The sequence below is a fragment of the Myotis myotis genome, unplaced genomic scaffold (genome assembly GCF_014108235.1).
Source record: "Myotis myotis isolate mMyoMyo1 unplaced genomic scaffold, mMyoMyo1.p scaffold_m19_p_6, whole genome shotgun sequence".
Lineage (NCBI taxonomy): Eukaryota > Metazoa > Chordata > Mammalia > Chiroptera > Vespertilionidae > Myotis > Myotis myotis.
This window is the reverse complement of record NW_023416368.1, coordinates 81503914-81523910: the sequence shown is the minus strand read 5'-3', so window position 1 is coordinate 81523910 and position 19997 is coordinate 81503914. Positions and strand designations below refer to the sequence as shown.

The following is a 19997-nucleotide window of genomic DNA, read 5'->3' as shown; positions in this document are numbered from 1 at the left end:
TGGAAACACTCAGAAAGGATCACTGCTGGGATTATCACCCAGAGTACTCACAGCAGGGTTCAAATTTAGTCCTCTTTTTCACTCGTGGTTAGCACTTTCATCTCACATAACACATCAATATTTTTTATAAGTTTTATTATTTGAATAAGCAAAAACAAATTACTGCAATGATTACAAAGCCTGGAAGAGGCCCAGAGCAGGTGCTCTTTGGTCTGCCTGCCTGCCCAGCTGCTCTGGGTACCTGAACTTCCTCCTCCCTCCTCAGAATCTGTTCTGGGACTGGAAGATAGTGACTTCATCAGCACAATTTTGCCCAACTATTTCCTCACTGGACCTCAGACCATTGCAAATTCCCTGACCAAGTACAGGACATTGAACTGAACTGTAGCAAGTGCTTCCTTTTAAATAAGAATCCCAAGTGAACAGGACTTTGGGGACCATAACAAAAACCTTAATGTCATAGGCCACCCGAGGGCAGCTGGTGGGAGCAGCTCGCTTACCGGCCATCCACGTCATAGGGCCTCCGCACAGTGGGCCGCCGTTCCTGCTCATAGCGCAGCTCCTGCTGACGCCACAGCTCCTCCCGCTCTCGGTGAATGCGCTCTTGCTCCTTCCTGCGCTCGTGCTCCACGTGCATGCGCTCGCGCTCTAGCCGCTCCCGCTCCATGCGCTCCCGCTCCAGGCGGTGCCGATGGAAGGCCAGCCTCTCCCGGGCATACTCCAGCTGCTCCCGCTCCTCCTGCTCCCACAGTGCCTGCATGCGCTGCTCCCGCTCACTGCGCTCACGCAACCTGTGGGCAGAGAGCAACAGCTGCAGGGGACCAAAGGCCGCAGTGCTGGTGGCACCACCCAGTGGGGTGAGCTTTACGAATGCAGAGCAACCATGGAGCACTGCAGAAATGCAGCTTGCAGGGCTGGGTCTAGACCTGCAGGATTGCTGCTCTAGCAGGAAGAACAAGGAGGAAGCCCACTGCATCCAAAAAAGCAACAAGAGCCCGGAAACTAAAGCATTCGCTCTGCTTCCGGATGAATCCAAGACCAGCCAGGTTACAGCAAAGGGGTATGTATAGGGTCTGTAATATAAACTAAGATCTTTCTGGAGTTCAACATCTGATTCTGTAAAATTACCCATTAAAAATAAGAACAGCCCTAGCTGGTTTGGCTCAATGGATAGAGCGTTGGCCTGCAGAGTGAAGGGTCCCAGGTTTGATTCCAGTAAAGGGCACATGCCTGGGTTGCAGGCTCAATCCCCAGTAGGGGGCATGCAGGAGGCAGCCGATCAATGATTCTCTCTCATCATTGATATTTCTCTCTCTTCTCCCTTCCTCTCTCTGAAATCAATAAAAATATTTATAAAAAAAAACCAGAACATATTTCCTCATAGCTAAGTCTGATTTAGAACCTTTGCTCTCTAAATCATGAACTTCAATTAGTCACTGTGAAACCAAGCTAGTGCAGTAGAATCAAATCATTAGATGCTGTTATATAAATTCAGGTGAATTTAACCAGCAAGGGCCTGTAACAGCTGAGTGGTGAAGTGCCAATGAGGCCATGCAGGGCCCCTGCCCCATGCTGGAGAGCCTTTCTTCTGGTAGTGATACTGATCATACTGTAGCACGTTTCCTCCAGTCTCTGTATACCTGCGAGCCTGTCTCATTTCCATCTTTTGCTATGCATTTAGTGACACATATTTGTACTAACAGAAATGCATAATCTTGCCTTGTTTTGTGTCTGCATTTTGGACAAAATGGCAGCTTCCCTGGTTCACGTAACACATCAGAATCCTCCCATATCTCCATCTCTATAGATTTCAGGAAGAAGCCCTTGGAGTAGGCAGGTTTACATAACCAGCAACCAGAGGCAGACCTCATGGTTGTTCCCAAACTCACAAAAAGGGACACCATATCCCCATTTTCCTGTGCATAAGTTCCTCCAGGGAGCTGTGAAGAGGTCGCATTACTGTGCCCAGACATCAGGATTCCGAAGTGTGCCTATGCAGAACGTCTCCCTAGGCTGTCTGCCATGTCCACTCCCACCTCTACCAATACCCGTCTCCCATACTATAATTCAAACGGTGGATCAAATTAAACTGGTGAATAAAAAGCTGGTCTCACTGCTGTTTTCATCTCAATTTCCCTGATCCCCAGTGAGGCTGAACCACTTTCTATAGGTTTCATGGGCACTTGTATATTGTCTTTGATCCATTTTACTACCAGGTTATTTTTTTCCTTACTACATTTCAAATGACCTTTATTCCCACCTGTCATATGTCTTTTGACTTTCTCTTCCGTCTTTCATTATAGAAAGGTTAAAGTTATGATTTAGTCTACTTCTACCTCATGAGTTTTCAGGCCTTCTAAAGCTAAAATTCACAAATATATTTACTTTCATATTATATGAATTAATTTATTTTTATGCTTGTGTTCAGTCATCAGTTCATTTTAACTATTTAGTCAAGGATGTTGGTGAGTTGGGAGACCCAAAGGGACTATCCAAAGAACAAATGACCTGAAGTCATTTTTGGGAGAGTCCATCACTAGTGGGAAATGTCATTTTTATCAGGTTAATTTCCACATGTACATGGTTTGGTTCTACTTATTTGCCAATTACATCATGAAAAGGAAAATTTCCTTTGCCCAATGCCTTTCCCTCTTAGGCATAAAGTTCTTTGTGGGACATTAAAACAAAACAGTACACCCTGTTCCCTTTCCTCTCTCTTACTTTCCTAGACTTTTTTTTTAACTAACAATTATTTTTTAAACTACAGCTTAAAAGTTCTTTCTTGATAAGGAAAATTAACTGTCACTCAATGTGGTCAATACTATTTGTGTTTAGTTTTTAAAAAATTATAAAAATATTTTTTTCTTGGCTTATTTAAGGATGAGGACATCTCAGCTCACTCAATATCTGTCCCACCATTTTTCCATTTTCATAGCTTCCGGAGCAAATTGGTGTTAACTAGCATGACTGCACCGAGAAGCATTCCATATCCTGCCACTGGTCCCTTCCATAATCTTCAGGAAGAGATGAGCCTATTTACATGAAAAATAATTTGAAAAAGCCGTAAGTTGATAGTCACAGCAAGGCAACTGAAAACCAAAGGGGAAAACAGGTTTAAAGAAGTTCTCTACCCACAGGGGGCTTTGAAACAGCCTTGAACACAGTTATAACCAGTTCAGGGCAGCAATCAACCAGTAAACATTTCTAGAACCTGACTCACCTGCGGGACTCGGAGTCTCTTGATTTCCGAGGCTCTTTGACTCTATCAAAGGACACAACAGACCGCTTCTCTCTGCTGGCTGATTTGCGATCCTGGCTCTTAGAAACCTGGAACATTAAGAAGTTGAGGTAGAAATGACAACAGGAACAATCATGTCCAGGTCCAAACATCCAACATGAAGATAAGAAATGAAGATTAACGTTTAATGAGACAATTAAGTAACAACTCATTCCCTCCTAAGGAACTTCATATTTTGCTTATAATTCAAAATCACAGATCTTCATCACCATTTAATACTAATATATAGGTGATGCAAAAGTAGGTTTAGTTTTTCGTATGGAATACAATACAATAATTAATAAATAACAAAAGACCAAAGAAGTATTTTTAATACTTTGTCTTTTGCATCCACAATAAATTCCTTAATCTTGTAGTTTTCATTCATAATTTAATGTGCGGTGAGTTTCCAACGGAGGCCCCTTTTGGTATGTTGGAAGATTCCTTATTTGTGCCAACTGCATTCTTTTTGAGCTCTACCTATCTTAGCCCTGGAATCCACACTTTTATCTTGCCATTTTCTAAACATTTTTTTTTAAAAAATGTATTTTTATTAATTTCAGAGAGGAAGGGAGAGGGAGAAAGAAAAACATCAATAAGAGAATCATTGATCGCCCGCCACCTGCATGCCCCACATTGCCACACTGGGATTGAGCCAGCAACCCAAGCACATGCCCTGACCGGGAATCGAACCATGAGCTCCTGGTTCATAGGTTGACGCTCAACCACTGAGCCATGCCAGCCGGGCCTAAACATTTTTAATAAAGTAAGGATAAAGGCTATAATATATTAAAATATTTGCAAAAACACATACAGATTTCCATAATAAAAATGTTGACTTGCAACTGATGCACACTACTCAGTAGCTGGAATGCTTTGTCATCTGTGCAGCACAGGGGCTAACACAACTGGCCTGAGGGTGGAATCTGGGATCTTGATGTTCAAAGTGTCCCCAGTGGACAGTTAACTGGTATGGGTGGTTCACTATGCCTGAACTGTGCAAACTATAGTTACACAGAACACCTGCTTTCCTTCTGGGAGTTGGGAATTTGATACATGCTAAGTAGCCAGCCCCCAATAAAAATCTTGCCTGAGACTCTAATGGGCTTCTGTGGGCAGAAGCATCACCCGTGGGTTGCTGCATTTTCACTGCTCTATGAGCCTTCATGGGAGGGAGAGAATACAAAGGAGCCCATAAAGGGTTCCCCCCAAACTCTGCCTGTCTTTCCTATGATCCACTGTGTATCCTCACTGCATCATTGTAGCCAATCTTAGCTGGAAGTACATGTATATGCTCAGTCCACGAGTCCCTCTAGTGCAGTGATGGCGAACCTATGACACGCAAACTCATTTTTTTGGTTGATTTTTCTTTGTTAAATGGAATTTAAATAAATAAAATAAATATCAAAAATATGTCTTTGTTTTACTATGGTTGCAAATATAAAAAAAATTTCTATATGTGACACGGCACCAGAGTTAAGTTAGGGTTTTTCAAAATGCTGGCACGCCGAGCTCAAAAGGTTCGCTATCACTGCTCTAGTGAATCACTAAATGTGGATGATCTTGGAGACCCACATCTATCAAAGTTATAAGGCTGTCAAAAGTTGAATGTATGAATATCAACACTGTCCGTGACCCTAATGGAAGGGAGACTGAAGCGGTAAGAACCTAACAACACAGGTACTTTGTGGATTCTGTGTTCTGCAGAGCATCTGCAAGGAGACAGTACAGGATGAAGCTAAGGTGGCTGGAGGTTGGCTGGGTCACATGTAGATTAGGAATGCACGATGAAGTACTGCCGAAACTTTCAGGGCAGGCAATGAAAATGGACTGATAAACACTGGCTCAGGGAAAAGGTCAACCACTCCCATGTTTGAATCTTAAAATTAGCTTTAGAAAAAAAGAGCAACAATTCTCATCAGAACAAGTTAAGTATAAAGGAAAGCATTTACTTATTTATTCAGAATTTATTGGGGAAAAAGAGTTTATTGAAGCCAAACTGATAGCATGTGCCAGAAAGCAAGATCTCAAATGCTCCTGAAGAAAAGCTTTTAAGCTTTCTTTCTTTTTTTTTTAGTTCAAGGTATCTACATTTTGAAAAGGTAGACAACCTTTCTCAAATTAACCTCAGTAATTCCCTAAAACACACTTAGAAATGTAAATGGAAGAAATGTCAAATGAAAACAACTGCTAAATACCCTAGTTAGAAAATCAATACTCACTCTCTCTTTGGATCCCGATGTTTTGACACTAATAACAGGCACACCTTTAGATTTATCCATTACTACAGTCCGCTCGGTTCCTCGACTACCTACAGGAAGAAAAGTGTCAGTGTTAAGGTAAGAAACAAGAAACATCCAAATGAGAAAAAAATACTGAACTCTATAGAAAATAAATCTAGTTTGTGTTGCCAACTGATGACAGCAAACCAACAAACCACAACGGCCAGGAGCAGAACTCAAAGTGAGCTCTCACATATCGATTAGGCGGTAGCTACCTGATTTTGTGGTTCGAGATCGCTCTGAAGGGCCAGGTTTCTGATCATCTGGATCTTTACTCTTTTCTCCACTTCCATCTTCACCCTTTTTAGCATCATCCTTTCTGTCAGCTTTATCTTCCCTTTTAAGGTTTGCTGATCTAGGTAAGACCCCAAAACAAAGAAGTGTGTTAGATCAGGTATTCTGATAAACAAACCAGCCACTATCAGGTTCCTGCAATGAGCACCAAGTGCCAAGAAGGAGGATGCCTCAACTGGCATCAACAAGACAACAAAGAACAAGGAGCCCATCCGGCTTTCCCCAAGTGCCCCTGGATTAAGGAAATCCAGCACAATGACTGGTGCGGGAACCCCCTTACAACAAATGGGAAAAACAAATGGGGTCAGGGGCCTCGTGCTCTTCCCTATCTGTGGAGAACTTGAAGGATGTGAAACAAAGAAAAGAATCGTCTTGGCCACAATTTCCTTAGAGAAAAGAGTAATACCTGTCACTGGTGCTGGACTTCTCTTTTTTCCCTTCACCGTCTCTTTTGTCAGACGTTTTCTTTCCAGCAGGCTCATTTTTTGCCTGAAAAATAGAAGCAAATTGAAGTATTACCTTATTGTTTCCTCAAATAGTCAAAGTCCTGGAAGAAAACGGCCCTTTACCTTTTCCACTGAGATCATCTTCCCGTGGAGCTCAGTCTTGTGCAGGTGGTTAATGCATTTTGTGGCCTCTTCCGCTGTGGACATTGTCACAAAGCCGTAGCAGCGAGCTCCAGGACTCCGAGCATTTGTCACAACCTTGGCACCCACCACCTCAAAGGAAAAGCACAGAAATAGGTCTCGGACACGAAACCCTCTCACACAGTCATTACGGTTCATGCTGCTTTCCTCTGATCTACTTCAAGTCAGGCCTCCTCCCTGGTATGAGGGAGGAGAAAACCCTGTCACCAGGTGCCTGAAAAGAGGCAGATGACTGGGGAAGATAATGCTACCGTCTTGCAGTTAACTACTCCAAGGACCTCCTCCACTTATGGCTGTTTCTCCAGGGAACCAGGATGGCAGTGTGGCAAAAGCAAGATGAAGACAGAGTTCTGCAAATATTCCTTTAACATTATCTCAAACTTGTAAAAAAATTACTCTGAATATATAGTCATAGATGTGAGCAGCAAATAGAAACACATATCTATATAGATGGCTATCGACATAAGAACAAGTTTGCAACGAGCACTCTGGAAGGCAGAATCCATCTCACTAGGGATAACAACAAGTTCATTAAGATGTTTGAGGCACTAAAGGTACACCCTCACATACTGAGTAATTCCTCCAAACATTTCAGCAAGCTGATGTCTGGCACCAGGTTCAGGAGAAGCCCCATAGGAGCCAGTATTCATCCTTATTTTCCACAAGGAATCTTAGCCCCAAAGGAAGGTTTCAGAGTGGTCTAATTCTGTGTTCAATGAAACCTACAATGCTCCCAAGAAGCCATGGGCCTCAGAGTGACATTTCCCTGTTGAGAGCACCCTTCTCCTCTGAGGGCCACAGAGGAAAGAGGAAAGGGCTCAACCTGGATTACTGAGGCCCAGGGAGTCGTTAGCTATTTCTATCACCATGGCATGTTTAATTTTCCCTTTGTTAGCTCTTGGACATCAATAACCAAGGTAAATACTGTTGGTTTGATCTCTTATAACTTGCTCAAGCCTTAAGGTGAACAAGGGTCTGCACCAAGTTTTACTTTGGCTTGCCCCAAAAGCTGACTCTAAGAGACAAGGAGCCCTGGATGTAATTTATTTGGGAGGTGAGTCCAGGAGGCACAGGGAGAAGGTGAGAAAAAAGGGAGGAGAGCCAACACAAGTGCCCTAACAAACAAGGAGCTGTAGTGGGAACCTGGGGGGGGGAGGCTGGTGCATGAGCGTCTATCAATCACTGCCATCACCAAGAGCTGACGAGGGAGGGAAGAGGGGCTGGGGGTGCAGAGGGGAAGTGGCCATAAATGCTCCAGCTGTGGGTAAAAACGGTATGGGTGCCCTGGTCAGGGTGTGTGCAAGAGGCAACACATGTGTTTCCCTCACATCAGTATTTCTTTCTGTCTCTCCCTCTCCTTTCCACTCTCTCTGAAAACCAATGGAAAAACTATCCTTGGCCCTAGCTGGTTTGGCTCAGTGGATAGAGCATGGGCCTGTGGACTGAAGGGTCTCCGGTTCAATTCCAGTCAAGGGCACATGCTTGGGTTGCGGGCTTGATCCCCAGTAGGGGGTATGCAGGAGGCAGCCGATCAATGATTCTTTTCTCTTATCATTGATGTTTCTATCTCTCACTCTCCCTTCCTCTCTGAAATTAGTAAAAATATATTTAAAAAAAAAAAAATCCCGTGACGAGGATTAAAAAAAATTTTAAAAAATCAGGCCGCAGATGAGGGCCACAAGCAGGGCACCCATAGCTCTGCTATAGCTACATACCATCTTCAGGAGGCAGCAATGGAAGGTCCCCCGGTGTACAGATGATACAGAAGTTCCCATAAGGGAAGTGACATGAACCTCGCCACACAACTGTGAGTGGCAGAGCTGGAACCTGTCACTGGTCAAGATGCAAAGGCCTTGTATGTGTACAGCCTCAATTGTGCTGTCCTGCAGTTACCACTGTCTCACAGACGTTCTGACAGCATCTCTCCGCCCTGCCCTTTGCTACAGCCCCTGCAGCCCTTCTTGGGTTTAAGTCCTGAAGCCTTAAAAAAGTGGTAGCTTGGGGGCAGAGGATGAGGGAGAAGAAATAGAAAGTAGAGGAGGGTCTGGGAGCTTCTACAGATCTGTCACCTCCACACACAGAGGGGTAGGTGATCCTGCACAGGCCATGAGCTGTGAGCTCAAAGAACAGCAAAGTGTCAAAGTGGTCACTGAGAGGACAGTAATCTGCATAGAAAGGCTATAGTAAATTTGGCTTAAAGACATCTTCTCCAGAAAACCCTTGGTCTTACCTTTCCATATTTGCTGAAAAGATTCTTCAAATCTGTAGCTCTGGTGGTGGAAGAAAGTCCACTAACCCAGAAATTTCTACAACTGCTACGACCTATTTAAAAAAACACAGAGTCTGGTCAAGAATATTATTCATACAGTATCCTGAGTCTTAGTCATAGAAACCAAATATGTCCCCCCCACTTGTCCAAGATACCAGCAGCCCCCAAAGCCCACTGTCCTTACACAACTGGAGTGACACACTAGGTCCAACAGGACCGGCAGCAATGCCCCTTACAACAGCAAGCCAGGAGCTGTTCGATGAGAGAGAAACATCGATCAGCTGCCTCCTGCACGCCCCCTACTGCGGATGTGCCTGCAACCAAGGTACATGCCCTTGACCGGAATCGAACCTGGAACCCTTTCAGTCTGCAGGCTGATGCTCTATCCACTGAGCCAAACCGGTCAGGCTATGGTTCTTTTTATAACACTGATTAAGAATGAATCTGGACAGTAAAATTTCAGTTAAAGAAAAAAATTGTAATAAAGAGGTAAGGTGCTGATAAAGGTGAAATACCAGGTAACCCCAAGATATCTGACACCAGATCATTTTTTTCCATTTCCAAAGTGCCCTCATGAAAACAAGGGCCTGCATGACATTAATACATCAACCCGGAAGAACTGGCCTGCTCCCCACTACCCAGGACATGCAGAGTGAAGAGCAGGAGTGGAAAAAGGCCCCATGTAAGACACACAGACACATCTGGCTGAGAAATGCACTAATATACCACAGTAGTGCTGAGGCCACACACACTGCAAGAGACTGCCATAGAGATCTACCTTTCTCCTCTTTGGAAAGCCGTTTTGTATCCGAGTCATCTTCGACAGAACTAGAGAGAAAAGAGAATGTCACTCCAGGAGGAAGAAGCAGAGAGGAAACCAACTCAAAATGATAAAATATGTGCTGAGGTTGCATACCTACCCGAAATTTAGTTCTGAAAAAAATGGTACCCCGACAAACTTGTATTGGAAATCTGACCTAACCATAAGATTTCACACCCATAGGAGTTAATTAATTCGGCTGGGCTAAAGATAATTAGGAAGAATTAAAGAAAACAACCATGACAGGTTGAGAAAAGAAAAAAGATTATATAATCAGTTTAAAATAAACAAAGAGAAATAAAACATTCTTTAGAGGTAAACTACAGTTTCATCAGTCTGGCTGGCCAATTGTAGAAAAAACAGCTTATGTGTGTCATTAAACGACCAATGAAAAGGAGATAGCGTCTGGTCTAAAACTGAGAAAAAACAAACCTCATTTTCTGATCAGCGCCCTCACTGGCTGAGGACTCTTTAGGAGCCGGAGGGACTTCATTACAAGCTTCAAAAGCAAACTTCTTCACGTCTTCTTTGCTATCTCTGGGGTCTGGGCTTGAGGCTTCCTGGGGCGCTTCTGCGACCTCCTCGCTAGAGGCTTCTGCGCGCTCTGAGGCTTTACTACTCTGCTCAACTGGCTCCTCTAGCCCTACAGGCTCACAGTCCATCCTCTCGTCACCGCCTGTCTGCTCCACGGGCTCCCTTTTCACTACCGCTAACAGGGTGTCTGCCTCGCTCCACTGAGCTTGTGCTGTTGACTCGCTGGCCAAATCTAAATCACCCTCCTCCGGGTGGCCGCTGCCAAAAAGGTCCTCTTCCTCCGCAAGCTTTCTGTCTGGCCCCACGCTACTTGTATCCTGTGCAAATGGCTGCTCCAGCTCGGAACCTTCTTCTTTTACTGGCTCAGATTTACAAGTTTCCCCCAAAATGTCGAGTATTTTCTCATTTTCTACGGATTTAACAGGAATAGAATGGCACAAGGTTTAATTACCAGGGAAATAAAGCAATCACAAATGTGGAACTGGCACGGCTGCCACACTAACACGAAGAGAACTGCTAGCTACACAGAGATTGGAAAACCCGCGGGTACACATGTTACACTGGTTACACTACCTGCACTCCAACCGACTGCTAGAGTAAGCTGCCACGCTACATGGAAGAGAAAAGCATCCCAGAGATTTAACCCCAAAACCTTCTGGCTGATTCTTGACAGTCTTCATTCTGTCGTCGTTTACATATGACTCTTCCAAATTTAGCTTCCAAAGTCCAAGTTGCTTAACTGAATGTATGACCATTCACTGAACAGCTCAATTTCCAAATTTCTTTGAATTTCTTTTAACAGAACAGTCCAACATGACAATCAGAATCTCTTCCATCGGTGCTCTGAGATATTTGAAGTCCAGAAAGTGAATAGTATTTGTTTGGAATTCTCATGAAGAAACTCTTTCCTCTTCTGGAATCCAGTTATGTCTCAATGTTTTAAAATTTATCTCCCTACCTCTACCTGCACTGCCTGAATTAAAAACCATAAAGTTAAGGTACTGTCCAATATCACAAGATCTGTTTTGTGGGGTACAGCAGTATTAGCTCGAGAGGCATGCAAACTCTTTCTACATGCATTTAAGTGCCATTTATATTTAAAAAGGCATGAGGTCTCATAAATACATTTTGCAAAATGAGAAATTAGCCACTTTCACAGATCTGGTGATATGGCTGGGTTTCCAATCTCTATGATCCTGGTATGTTCTGGATCGTAAACTTTTAGAACAATGTACACTATATTATGGCAACTTTTTAAAATTTAAGAATTCAAATTAGAGAAGGTGGAAAACTAGAATGATTCCAAACCCCCGCTGATAAATTTTTCATTGAACAGTACCTGGCTCCAAGGATGGCTCTTCAATTTCCTGCGAAAAAAACAAAAATAAATAAAATAATATAAAAAAATGAGATTTGTGCTAGCTAGCAATAACAAAAGACAAATTTTTAAAACACAGACTAGAGCACTCACAAATGCAACAGGGGGAGAACTTGCTCGTGAAGGAAGAGCCCACACAGCTGGGATTCCAGCTCCTTCCTCTGGGCCCAAACCCCACATTTCAGGCTACTACTCTCAAGGAACCTGGTATCTGGTTTTCATTTTTTGCTGTTTCCCCAGTGCCTGGCAACATTTCACTTTTCATGGTGATGAAATGATCACATGCCTATCTGTCCCTCTAGGCCAGCGGTTCTCAACCTGTGGGTTGAGACCATCGGAAAACACATATAGCATATCAGATATTTTACATTACGATGCATAACAGCAGCAAAATTACAGTTATGAAGTAGCAACGAAAATAATTTTATGGTTGGGGGTCACCACAACATTAGGAAGGTTGAGAACCACTGCTCTAGGCAGAACTCTTAAGTGCAAGGAGAGCAGTGTTTTCATTTTTCTACTTTTAGTGTCTAACAGAATGCCTGACACATAGCAAACAATCAGGTTTTAATTAATATAGCATTAGTTTAGAATATTCACAAGACTGAGGGAATACAGGCACATGTCATTAAACTGTTATTTCGCAGTTGTACCAAAGCTACCCCCTTGTCATCTGAGAGCTCTCCAGGATTACATGTATCTCCTACAATCAAGGTCCCCACTGGGCCAGGCCCAATTCCCAAATATCCTTCCAACCCTTCTCAGGAAGCCCTGTCAATTTAGACCATTGTTATCCCTCACCTACAATAGCCTCTGGTTTACTATTCCCATCTCCATCTGTCTGCACTTTTGCCACCATGGTGAGCACATGTCCCTCTGTGGCCTAAGGGCTTTAGCAATGGCCCCTCACACCACCTCCCTCCCCAACAGGCCCACTTGTACCCTGACCTCACTCCCAGCCAAGTCTTACATTTAGGTCAGAGGTCCTCAGCTCATAGAAAGGTCATCCTGAATGACTTCAAAGGCTACCCCACTAATGAAGGGCCTTTCTCTCAATATGTAATCCCTGTTCCCTACCTCTGTACAAGGTACATTATTCTAGAATTCCAGTCAATACTGATGAGCACTGACTAGGTTCCAGGTGCAAATTTAAACACCTTATGCATACATATATTAATCATTAGACAGTACTAGCAGGTTGGAACTATTATCTTTCTTCTTAGATTAGGAGACTGGCACAGAGTGAACGATAAACATGCTCAAGAACACAGCACACAGAGCCCAGATCTGAGCAAAGGCTGTGTACCAGTCAGGCCAATTCCCAATGCTCTGTTTACGTGTGTACTCCACGCATGGAAGACAGGCCCTGTGAGGATGGAGACCAGTCTTTCTTCTCACCATCGCATCACAGGTACTTCACATATACCCCATAAATGGTTGTGGATGGTCTGTATCTTCCCCTGGGAATAGACCTGCCATTCTAGGAAGCCCTAGGAAATTGTTCACTTTATTCATAGTTTCATTTAACTATTAATCAATTTGTTTTTAACATAATATATGCCACTTTGGGAAGTAAAACTCTATGAGCAAAACAAAGGATCACTCCAGGCAGAACAATTCTCTCCTTAACTTTTTCCAAAGAAAAAATGAATATATTCCTATTTGTCTCTGGAAAGGGTTATATGCTTTCCATTTTAACTTGGGAGTCTTCGACCTAGAACAAAAACTGAATGAAACAACCAGACCTGGCTCTTCCTTTCTTTTCATAGGGATAAATAAAATGCATCTCTTCACAGTTGGAGAGACATCAGCCCTAAAGTGAGCTGGGTTCCACGAAGTTTTATTTTTTGAGGTTTGCATACTTCTTGAGTCTGGGGTTCTACTTAACCAGTGACAACCAACCTTGCCCTGCCTGGCAGAGCAAATGGAGATCTTATCTGAAAGGTGTTCTAATTAAGCAGCACAGTTGACATAAAAAAAAAAACACAAAAAACAAAACAATAAAAACAATCAAGGACTGAAATAAGCTAATTGTATTTTCATTTCCTTAGAACAGTTTCTATTAAAGCCCTAGCCGGCTTGGCTCAGTGGATAGAGCGTTGGCCTGCAAACTGAAGGTCACGGGTTTGATTCCGGTCATGGGCATATGCCTGGGTCGCAGGCTCGATCCCCAGTAGTGGGTATGCAGGAGGCAACTGATCAATGATTCTCTCTCATCACTGTTGTTTCCATCTTTCTCTCCCTTCCTCTCTGAAATCAATAAAAATATATTAAAAACAAACAAACAAAACCAAAAAAGTTTCTATTAAAAATTAGACGCAAGCCCTAAACGGTTTGGCATAGTGGATAGAGCGTCGGCCTGTGGACTGAAGGGTCCCAGGCTCGATTCTGGTCAGGGGCATGTACCTTGGTTGCGGGCACATCTCCAGTGGTGGGTGTGCAGGAGGCGGCTGATCGATGTTTCTTTCTCATTGATGTTTCTGACTCTCTCTCTCTCTCTCTCTCTCTTCCTCTCTGTAAAAAATCAATAAAATATATTAAAAAAAAAAAAATTAGACGCAAGCCCTGGCCCGCGCAAGGAAGGGCTGTGCGTTCAATTTCCAGTGAAGTGCATGTACCTGGGTTACATGTTCGATCCCTGGTCTTGGTTGGGGCGTGTACGGGAGGCAACCAGTTGATGTGTCTCTCACATCAATGTTTCTTTCTCTCTGCACCCCGCCCCCTCTAAAAAAAAAAAAATCAATGGAAAAAATATCCTTGGGTGAGGATTAAAAAAAATTAAAAATTAGACCCAAGTAAGTTTATTCCAACAATTTACATACATATAAGTCTGGCAGAAACATTAAAAGGAAACTCAAGACCCAAATTTATTGAAATCATACCTGTAAGTTAGTCCACATCTCATTTGTTCTCATCTAAGGTTTAATATTTACACAGATGGTAATGAAACAGTCAAGATGATATAGTAATCAAAAAAATTCCTTCATTTTCCATAAGAAATTCTCCCAAAGGCAGAAACAGAAGTCTTGGAATCCACCTGTCCCAGCTGTGATGTCTGTGCTCTGCCCACCCTACCCCCCCTGCATCCTAGTCTGGACCCCATCAATCTTCCTTAGGGAGGGAGCCCCCCTTGCTATTTGACCTAACAGTCTTTCTGCAGAGGATGCCCTCAGCAATCAAATCAGCAAAAAACTTTCCCAAATATGCCCTCTCAGTTACAGGGAAGCCATAGTAATTGAGTGGAAAGTCAAGATGGTGAGTCCTTTGCAACAGGTACATTGTATTTAGGGGAAGGGGAGCAAAACCCTCTCTGATGGTTTTGCTGACAAAGTAGGCAATGTTAACAAACCTTGAATGACTTTTCCTTGGGAGTGCAACACAATGTCTGCAGTGGTTTCCAGAAACTGTAGTATAACCACTGATGCTATAATTATTGAGAGACACAACAATTTACCTGTAATATAGTGAAGTCAGATGATGAAGTATCTAAGTTATTTATAGTTTCTCTGTCCTCTAGCTGTAAAATAAACAGAGAAGACAGTTTAATACATCAATAAGATAACATAATGGAACATCTATACAGTAACAAGTAACAGCCATGAAAAATCACTTATGACAACGCTGGCCGGTGGGTGTGGCTCAGATGGTTGGGGGCTGTCCCGTGTACTGAAAGTTTGATTACCAGTCAGGGTGCATAACTGGGTAGTGGGCTCAATCCTTGGTAAGGAGCTTGCAGGAAGCAGCCAATCAATGTTTCCCTATCAGATTGATGGTTCTCTCTCTTTCTCCCTCCCCCTTCCTCTCTAAAAATTAATTTTTAAAAATCACCTGACAAAATTCTGAATACAGTGCAGAAATCAAAAGAGCAATATAGTGTAATTCTGCTGGGGGTTTGGAACCTATCCCCAAAAATAAGCGGGGCTACTGTAGTACATAGACTTTACAAGTAGATTGGAGCATGAGGTTTAGAGACTACTCTTCAAGGAACAATGCCCAGAATCAGGCGTTGGAATGGATTCTTGGACTTCAGTGGCCACCACCACCTTCCCGAAACCTGGATGCCAATGACAATGGGACTGTTGCCCCTGAGGTGGCAACTGCCCCAAATGGAATGGCATCTCTGAGAACCCTGCCTCTTACCATTATCAACTCCCAAATCAGAGTATGGGGACAGAAGCAGAGGACTGGAAAAGCCCCAATGATCCATCACTTTGTCTGTATACCTAGCAAATTTATCCTCATAAAAGTAAAATAATCTAATAAATGGTACCAAGACAACATGGTGCATGAGTTAAGTACATGGACTCTGGAATTGGTATGGTCTTAATTCTTATCCTCTTATGATCCTGGAGATAGTTCTTTACTTTTTAAATCCCCAATTTCTTCAATTAAAAATGGGCATAATCCCACCTATTTGTCATACTGTTGTTTTAAAAAACAGCCCAGGCCAGCGTGACTCAGTGGTTAGAGTTGGCCATGCCTGAAAGGGTCTCAGGTTTGATTGCAGGTCCTATCCTGGCCCTATCAGGGCAAGTGAGGGAGGCAACTAATCAATGTCTCTCTCCCCTCCTGCCCTCCCTTCCTTTCTCTCTAAAAAAAAAAATGGGAAAAATATCCTCAGGTGAGGATTAACATCTCCCCCAGGTCCCCCACCAATTAAAGAACATTAATGCCTAATGCCTGGCAGACAGGCCTTCAATAATGTCCCTGAAACGTTTAATGTAGCATTCTGCAAATGTACAGCATATACTCCACTTCTCATCTATTATGACATTTGAGGAATTGATGCACTCAGGGCACATTCTAGAGCAGTGGTTCTCAACCTTCCTAATGCCGTGACCCTTTAATACAGTTCCTCATGTTGTGGTGACTCCCAATTTCATTGTTACAAATTGAACATAATTAAAGCATAGTGATTAATCACAAAAACAATACGTAATTATATATGTGTTTTCTGATGGTCTTAGGCAACCCCTCTGAAAGGGTCGTTCGACCGCCAAAGGGGTCACGACCTGCAGGTTGAGAACCACTGTTCTAGAGACTACCGAGTACCTACAGCATGTTCTTGAAGCTGCTCAGGAAGCTCTTTCATTTCTCCCTCTAGCTCTCTACTATCAGACAGAGTCTCTGGGAGATTATCAGCATCATCATCTTCCACACAATCTGCAACACTTCCATTATCGATTTCTGCTTCGTCTAACACGCTGATATCCATCATGTCAATGTCCTGCAAGTTTTCCAAACTGGCTTCAACATCCTCCTGTGACATAACAAAACATAGCCATCAACAAATGAACTGCTACTGGTCTATCACTGAGCAGAATCACTGTCAATGCTACACATACCTGTCCATCCCCAGAATTTTCCTCCAGCCCATTATCTTCCACACCTTCTTCTTCTGGTTTACGTCCTGAAGAGATAATTGTCAAAGCAGGAGATTAATAACATGCATTTTTCCAGAAGCAATACATTTTTTTTGAAATATTTTTATTGATTTCAGAGAAGGGAGAGGGAAAGAGAGAGAAACATCAATGATGAGAGAGAATCATTGATTGGCTGCCTCCTGCACACCACCTACTGGGGATCAAGCCCACAACTTGGGCATATGCCCTTGACCAGAACTGAACCTGGGACCCTGCAGGCTGATGCTCTATCCACTGAGCCAAACCAGCTAGGGCCAGAAGAAATAATTTTTGACTTTTATAGGCCCTCAGCACTACAGAAATGGCCACCTAAAACACCTGTGGCACTTGCTAAACTGAAGGACACTGTGTAATCCAGGAATGGTAAGGCTATTCTGGACAAGGCAGACCCTCTACCACCTAAGCAGACGAGATTCTATTCTTATCCAGTGGCTGTGGATGTGGAAGTATGAGGAGCTGGAAACTGGTTCTTAGTAAGGTGAAAGCAGGCCAGACCTTTCTCAGGCCTGGCTTTCTTATCAAGTGGCTTTGGTTATAGGGAGAATAGTATCTTATACAAATGTGCTGCTTTTTACCTAAGAAACATGAAGCATGTTTTCCCACAGTAACAATGACATAAAGCAAAACATAAATAAGCAGGAGAAAGCCTGGCCAACGTGGCTCAGTGGCTGAGCGTCAACCTATGAACCAAGAGGTCATGGCTCAATTCCCGGTCAGGGCATACGCCTGGGTTGCGGGCTTGATCCCCAGTGTGGGGCATGCAGGAGGCAGCTGATCAATGATTCTCTATTATCATTGATGTTTCTATCTCTCCCTCCCTTCATCTCTGAAATCAATAAAAAATATATATATTTAAAGAAAATAAAAGCCAGTAATAACTACTACCTAGAGTTAGCTCTCATGTTGTCACACACTGACGTACATAGATGTCTTCCCATATTTTGCTATGGATAGACTAGATGTATTATGTTTATAAAAATGGCACTGTACTGTCATTTTATAATCTTTTCACTTAACATGTTGTGAACATATGGCCATATTCTTTTGTTGTTGTTGTTAATCCTCACCTGAGGATATTTTTTCCATTGATTTTTTTCCCTAGAGAGTAGAAGGAAAGGAGAAAGGGAAGAGTGGAAGAAAGGAGAGAGGGCGAGAAAGAGTGAGAAATATCAATGTAAAACACATCAATTGGTTGCCTCCTGAACACACCCCTACTGGAGCCAGGGATCAAACCTACAACCTTTCAGTGTATGGGCTGAGGCTCTAACCATCAAACCACATGGGCCAGGAAGTATTTCCATATTCTTTTTTTAAAAAAATATATTTTATTGACTTTTTTACAGAGAGAAATAGAGAGTTAGAAACATTGATGAGAGAGAAACATCAATCAGCTGCCTTCTGCACACCTCCTACTGGGGATGTGCCTGCAACCAAGGCACATGCCCTTGACCAGAATCGAACCTAGGACCTCTCAGTCCACAGGCCGATTCTCTATCCACTGAGCCAAACCATGAAGATACCATCATTTATCTAATACCTATGGCTGGAAATTTTAAAAAACGCTTATAAAGACGAATACTCTGGTGATTTTTTTTTTGGCATCTAGGCAATAATCCTCTTAGAATGTTTCTAGAAATGGCACCATCAGGACAAAGAGTATGTGTATTTTTAAGGCTTTGATTAAAACAAACGAAAACATACACATTATCGCAATATCCCAGAAGACAGTTATTTCAATTCACACAGTTCCATCAACAATGAATAAAACTGCCAATCTTTCTGAATCTTTGTTAAAATCAGCCATTTTTCTTTTCCCTTACCAATGTGCTAGGCAAAAAGAAATACTTGTAACCTGAATTTATCTGATTACTGCTTAGGTTGAAATTTTCTTGTTGATCACTTGTAGTTTTATAACTCTCATTTATATCCTTTTGCCATTTAAAAATTTGTTCCACTTCTCAGTTTATTTAATTAATTGATTTATTATTTTTTGGTTAATCCTCACTGGGAGATATTTTTCCATTGATTTTTAGAGAGAGTGGGAGAGAGAGAGAAACATCTGTAGCCTCCTGCATGAACCCTGACCAGAGTCAGGGCTGGGAAGGAGCCTGCAACCAAGATACGTGCGTGCCCGACTGGAACTGAACCTGGGACTCTTTGGTCTGCAGGCCGACACTCTATCCACTGAACACAACTGGCTAGGGCTGTCCACATATTATTTATTTTTAAAAATGTATTCTTACTGATCTCAGAGGAAGGGTGAGAGAGAGGTAGAAACCAATGATGAGAAAGAATCACTGATCAGCTGCCTCCTGGACACACCCCCACTGAGAATTGAGCCCGAACACAGGCATGCACCCTAACCAGGAATCAAACCCATAACCTCCTGGTTCATACGTTGACGCTCAACCACTGAGCCATGCCGGTCGGGCTATTTCTCATTTTTTATTGGCACATCGTACATACAACAGATATTTTCTCACAGTCTTTCACCAATCTTTTATTTATGGGTTCTGGGTAAATTTCACTTTCATGTAGTCAAAGCCATTAAACAGTTTTTATGTATAAATGTTCTTTTACTTTCACGTTTAAAAGCCCTTGTCCATACTAAGAATACATAAATAAATATTCACCTGTATTTACTTCTTTATTGGTTTTCAATTTAATACTTGACTCAGTTTTGTTCAGACTGAAGCTATTTTCCAAATGACTGTCGCATTTGGAAACTAATTTTCCTAAAACATTTACTAATTTTCCCCCTCACCACTGATTTAAAATGTTGGTCCAACTCATTATTTTATTCTTATGTATGCCTGGGACTTTGAATTGGAAGGAATGGCTTAACTTCAGGTGTTTCAAGAGGTTAGTAATTTAAGATTAAGAAAAAAATGAACATTAAGAAGCTAGAGCCCAGCCAGCATGGCTCAGTGGTTGAGTGTTTACCTACGAACCAGGAGGTCATGGTTTGATTCCTGGTCAGGGCACATGCCCAGGTTGTAGGCTCAATCCCCAATGTGGGCTGTATCAATGATTCTCTTTCATCATTGATATTTCCATCTCTCTCTCCCTTCCT

The 19997-nt window shown here is 42.6% G+C and overlaps 1 protein-coding gene across 11 annotated transcripts in view; it reads right to left on the bottom strand.

Moving 5' to 3' along the window:
• SAFB (scaffold attachment factor B) overlaps positions 1 to 19997 on the bottom strand; it is a 35427-nt gene that overhangs the window by 5246 nt on the left and 10184 nt on the right. For 6 of the 11 annotated variants that reach the window (XM_036314480.1, XM_036314483.1, XM_036314484.1 and 3 more), the window contains exons 3-16: positions 16847 to 16911; positions 16558 to 16761; positions 14956 to 15018; positions 14384 to 14416; positions 11463 to 11490; positions 10022 to 10532; positions 9548 to 9597; positions 8731 to 8822; positions 6423 to 6572; positions 6260 to 6342; positions 5775 to 5914; positions 5500 to 5588; positions 3221 to 3327; positions 501 to 791 (exon numbers count right to left, since the gene is read on the bottom strand). In XM_036314480.1, coding sequence (XP_036170373.1) covers positions 501 to 791; positions 3221 to 3327; positions 5500 to 5588; positions 5775 to 5914; positions 6260 to 6342; positions 6423 to 6572; positions 8731 to 8822; positions 9548 to 9597; positions 10022 to 10532; positions 11463 to 11490; positions 14384 to 14416; positions 14956 to 15018; positions 16558 to 16761; positions 16847 to 16911 — 1906 coding nt within the window. Of the gene's footprint in view, positions 1 to 500; positions 792 to 3220; positions 3328 to 5499; positions 5589 to 5774; positions 5915 to 6259; positions 6343 to 6422; positions 6573 to 8730; positions 8823 to 9547; positions 9598 to 10021; positions 10533 to 11462; positions 11491 to 11594; positions 13528 to 14383; positions 14417 to 14955; positions 15019 to 16557; positions 16762 to 16846; positions 16912 to 17809; positions 18023 to 19997 lie in introns of those variants that run through there. The other 5 variants (XM_036314482.1, XM_036314487.1, XM_036314488.1 and 2 more) reach the window with 3 other exon arrangements.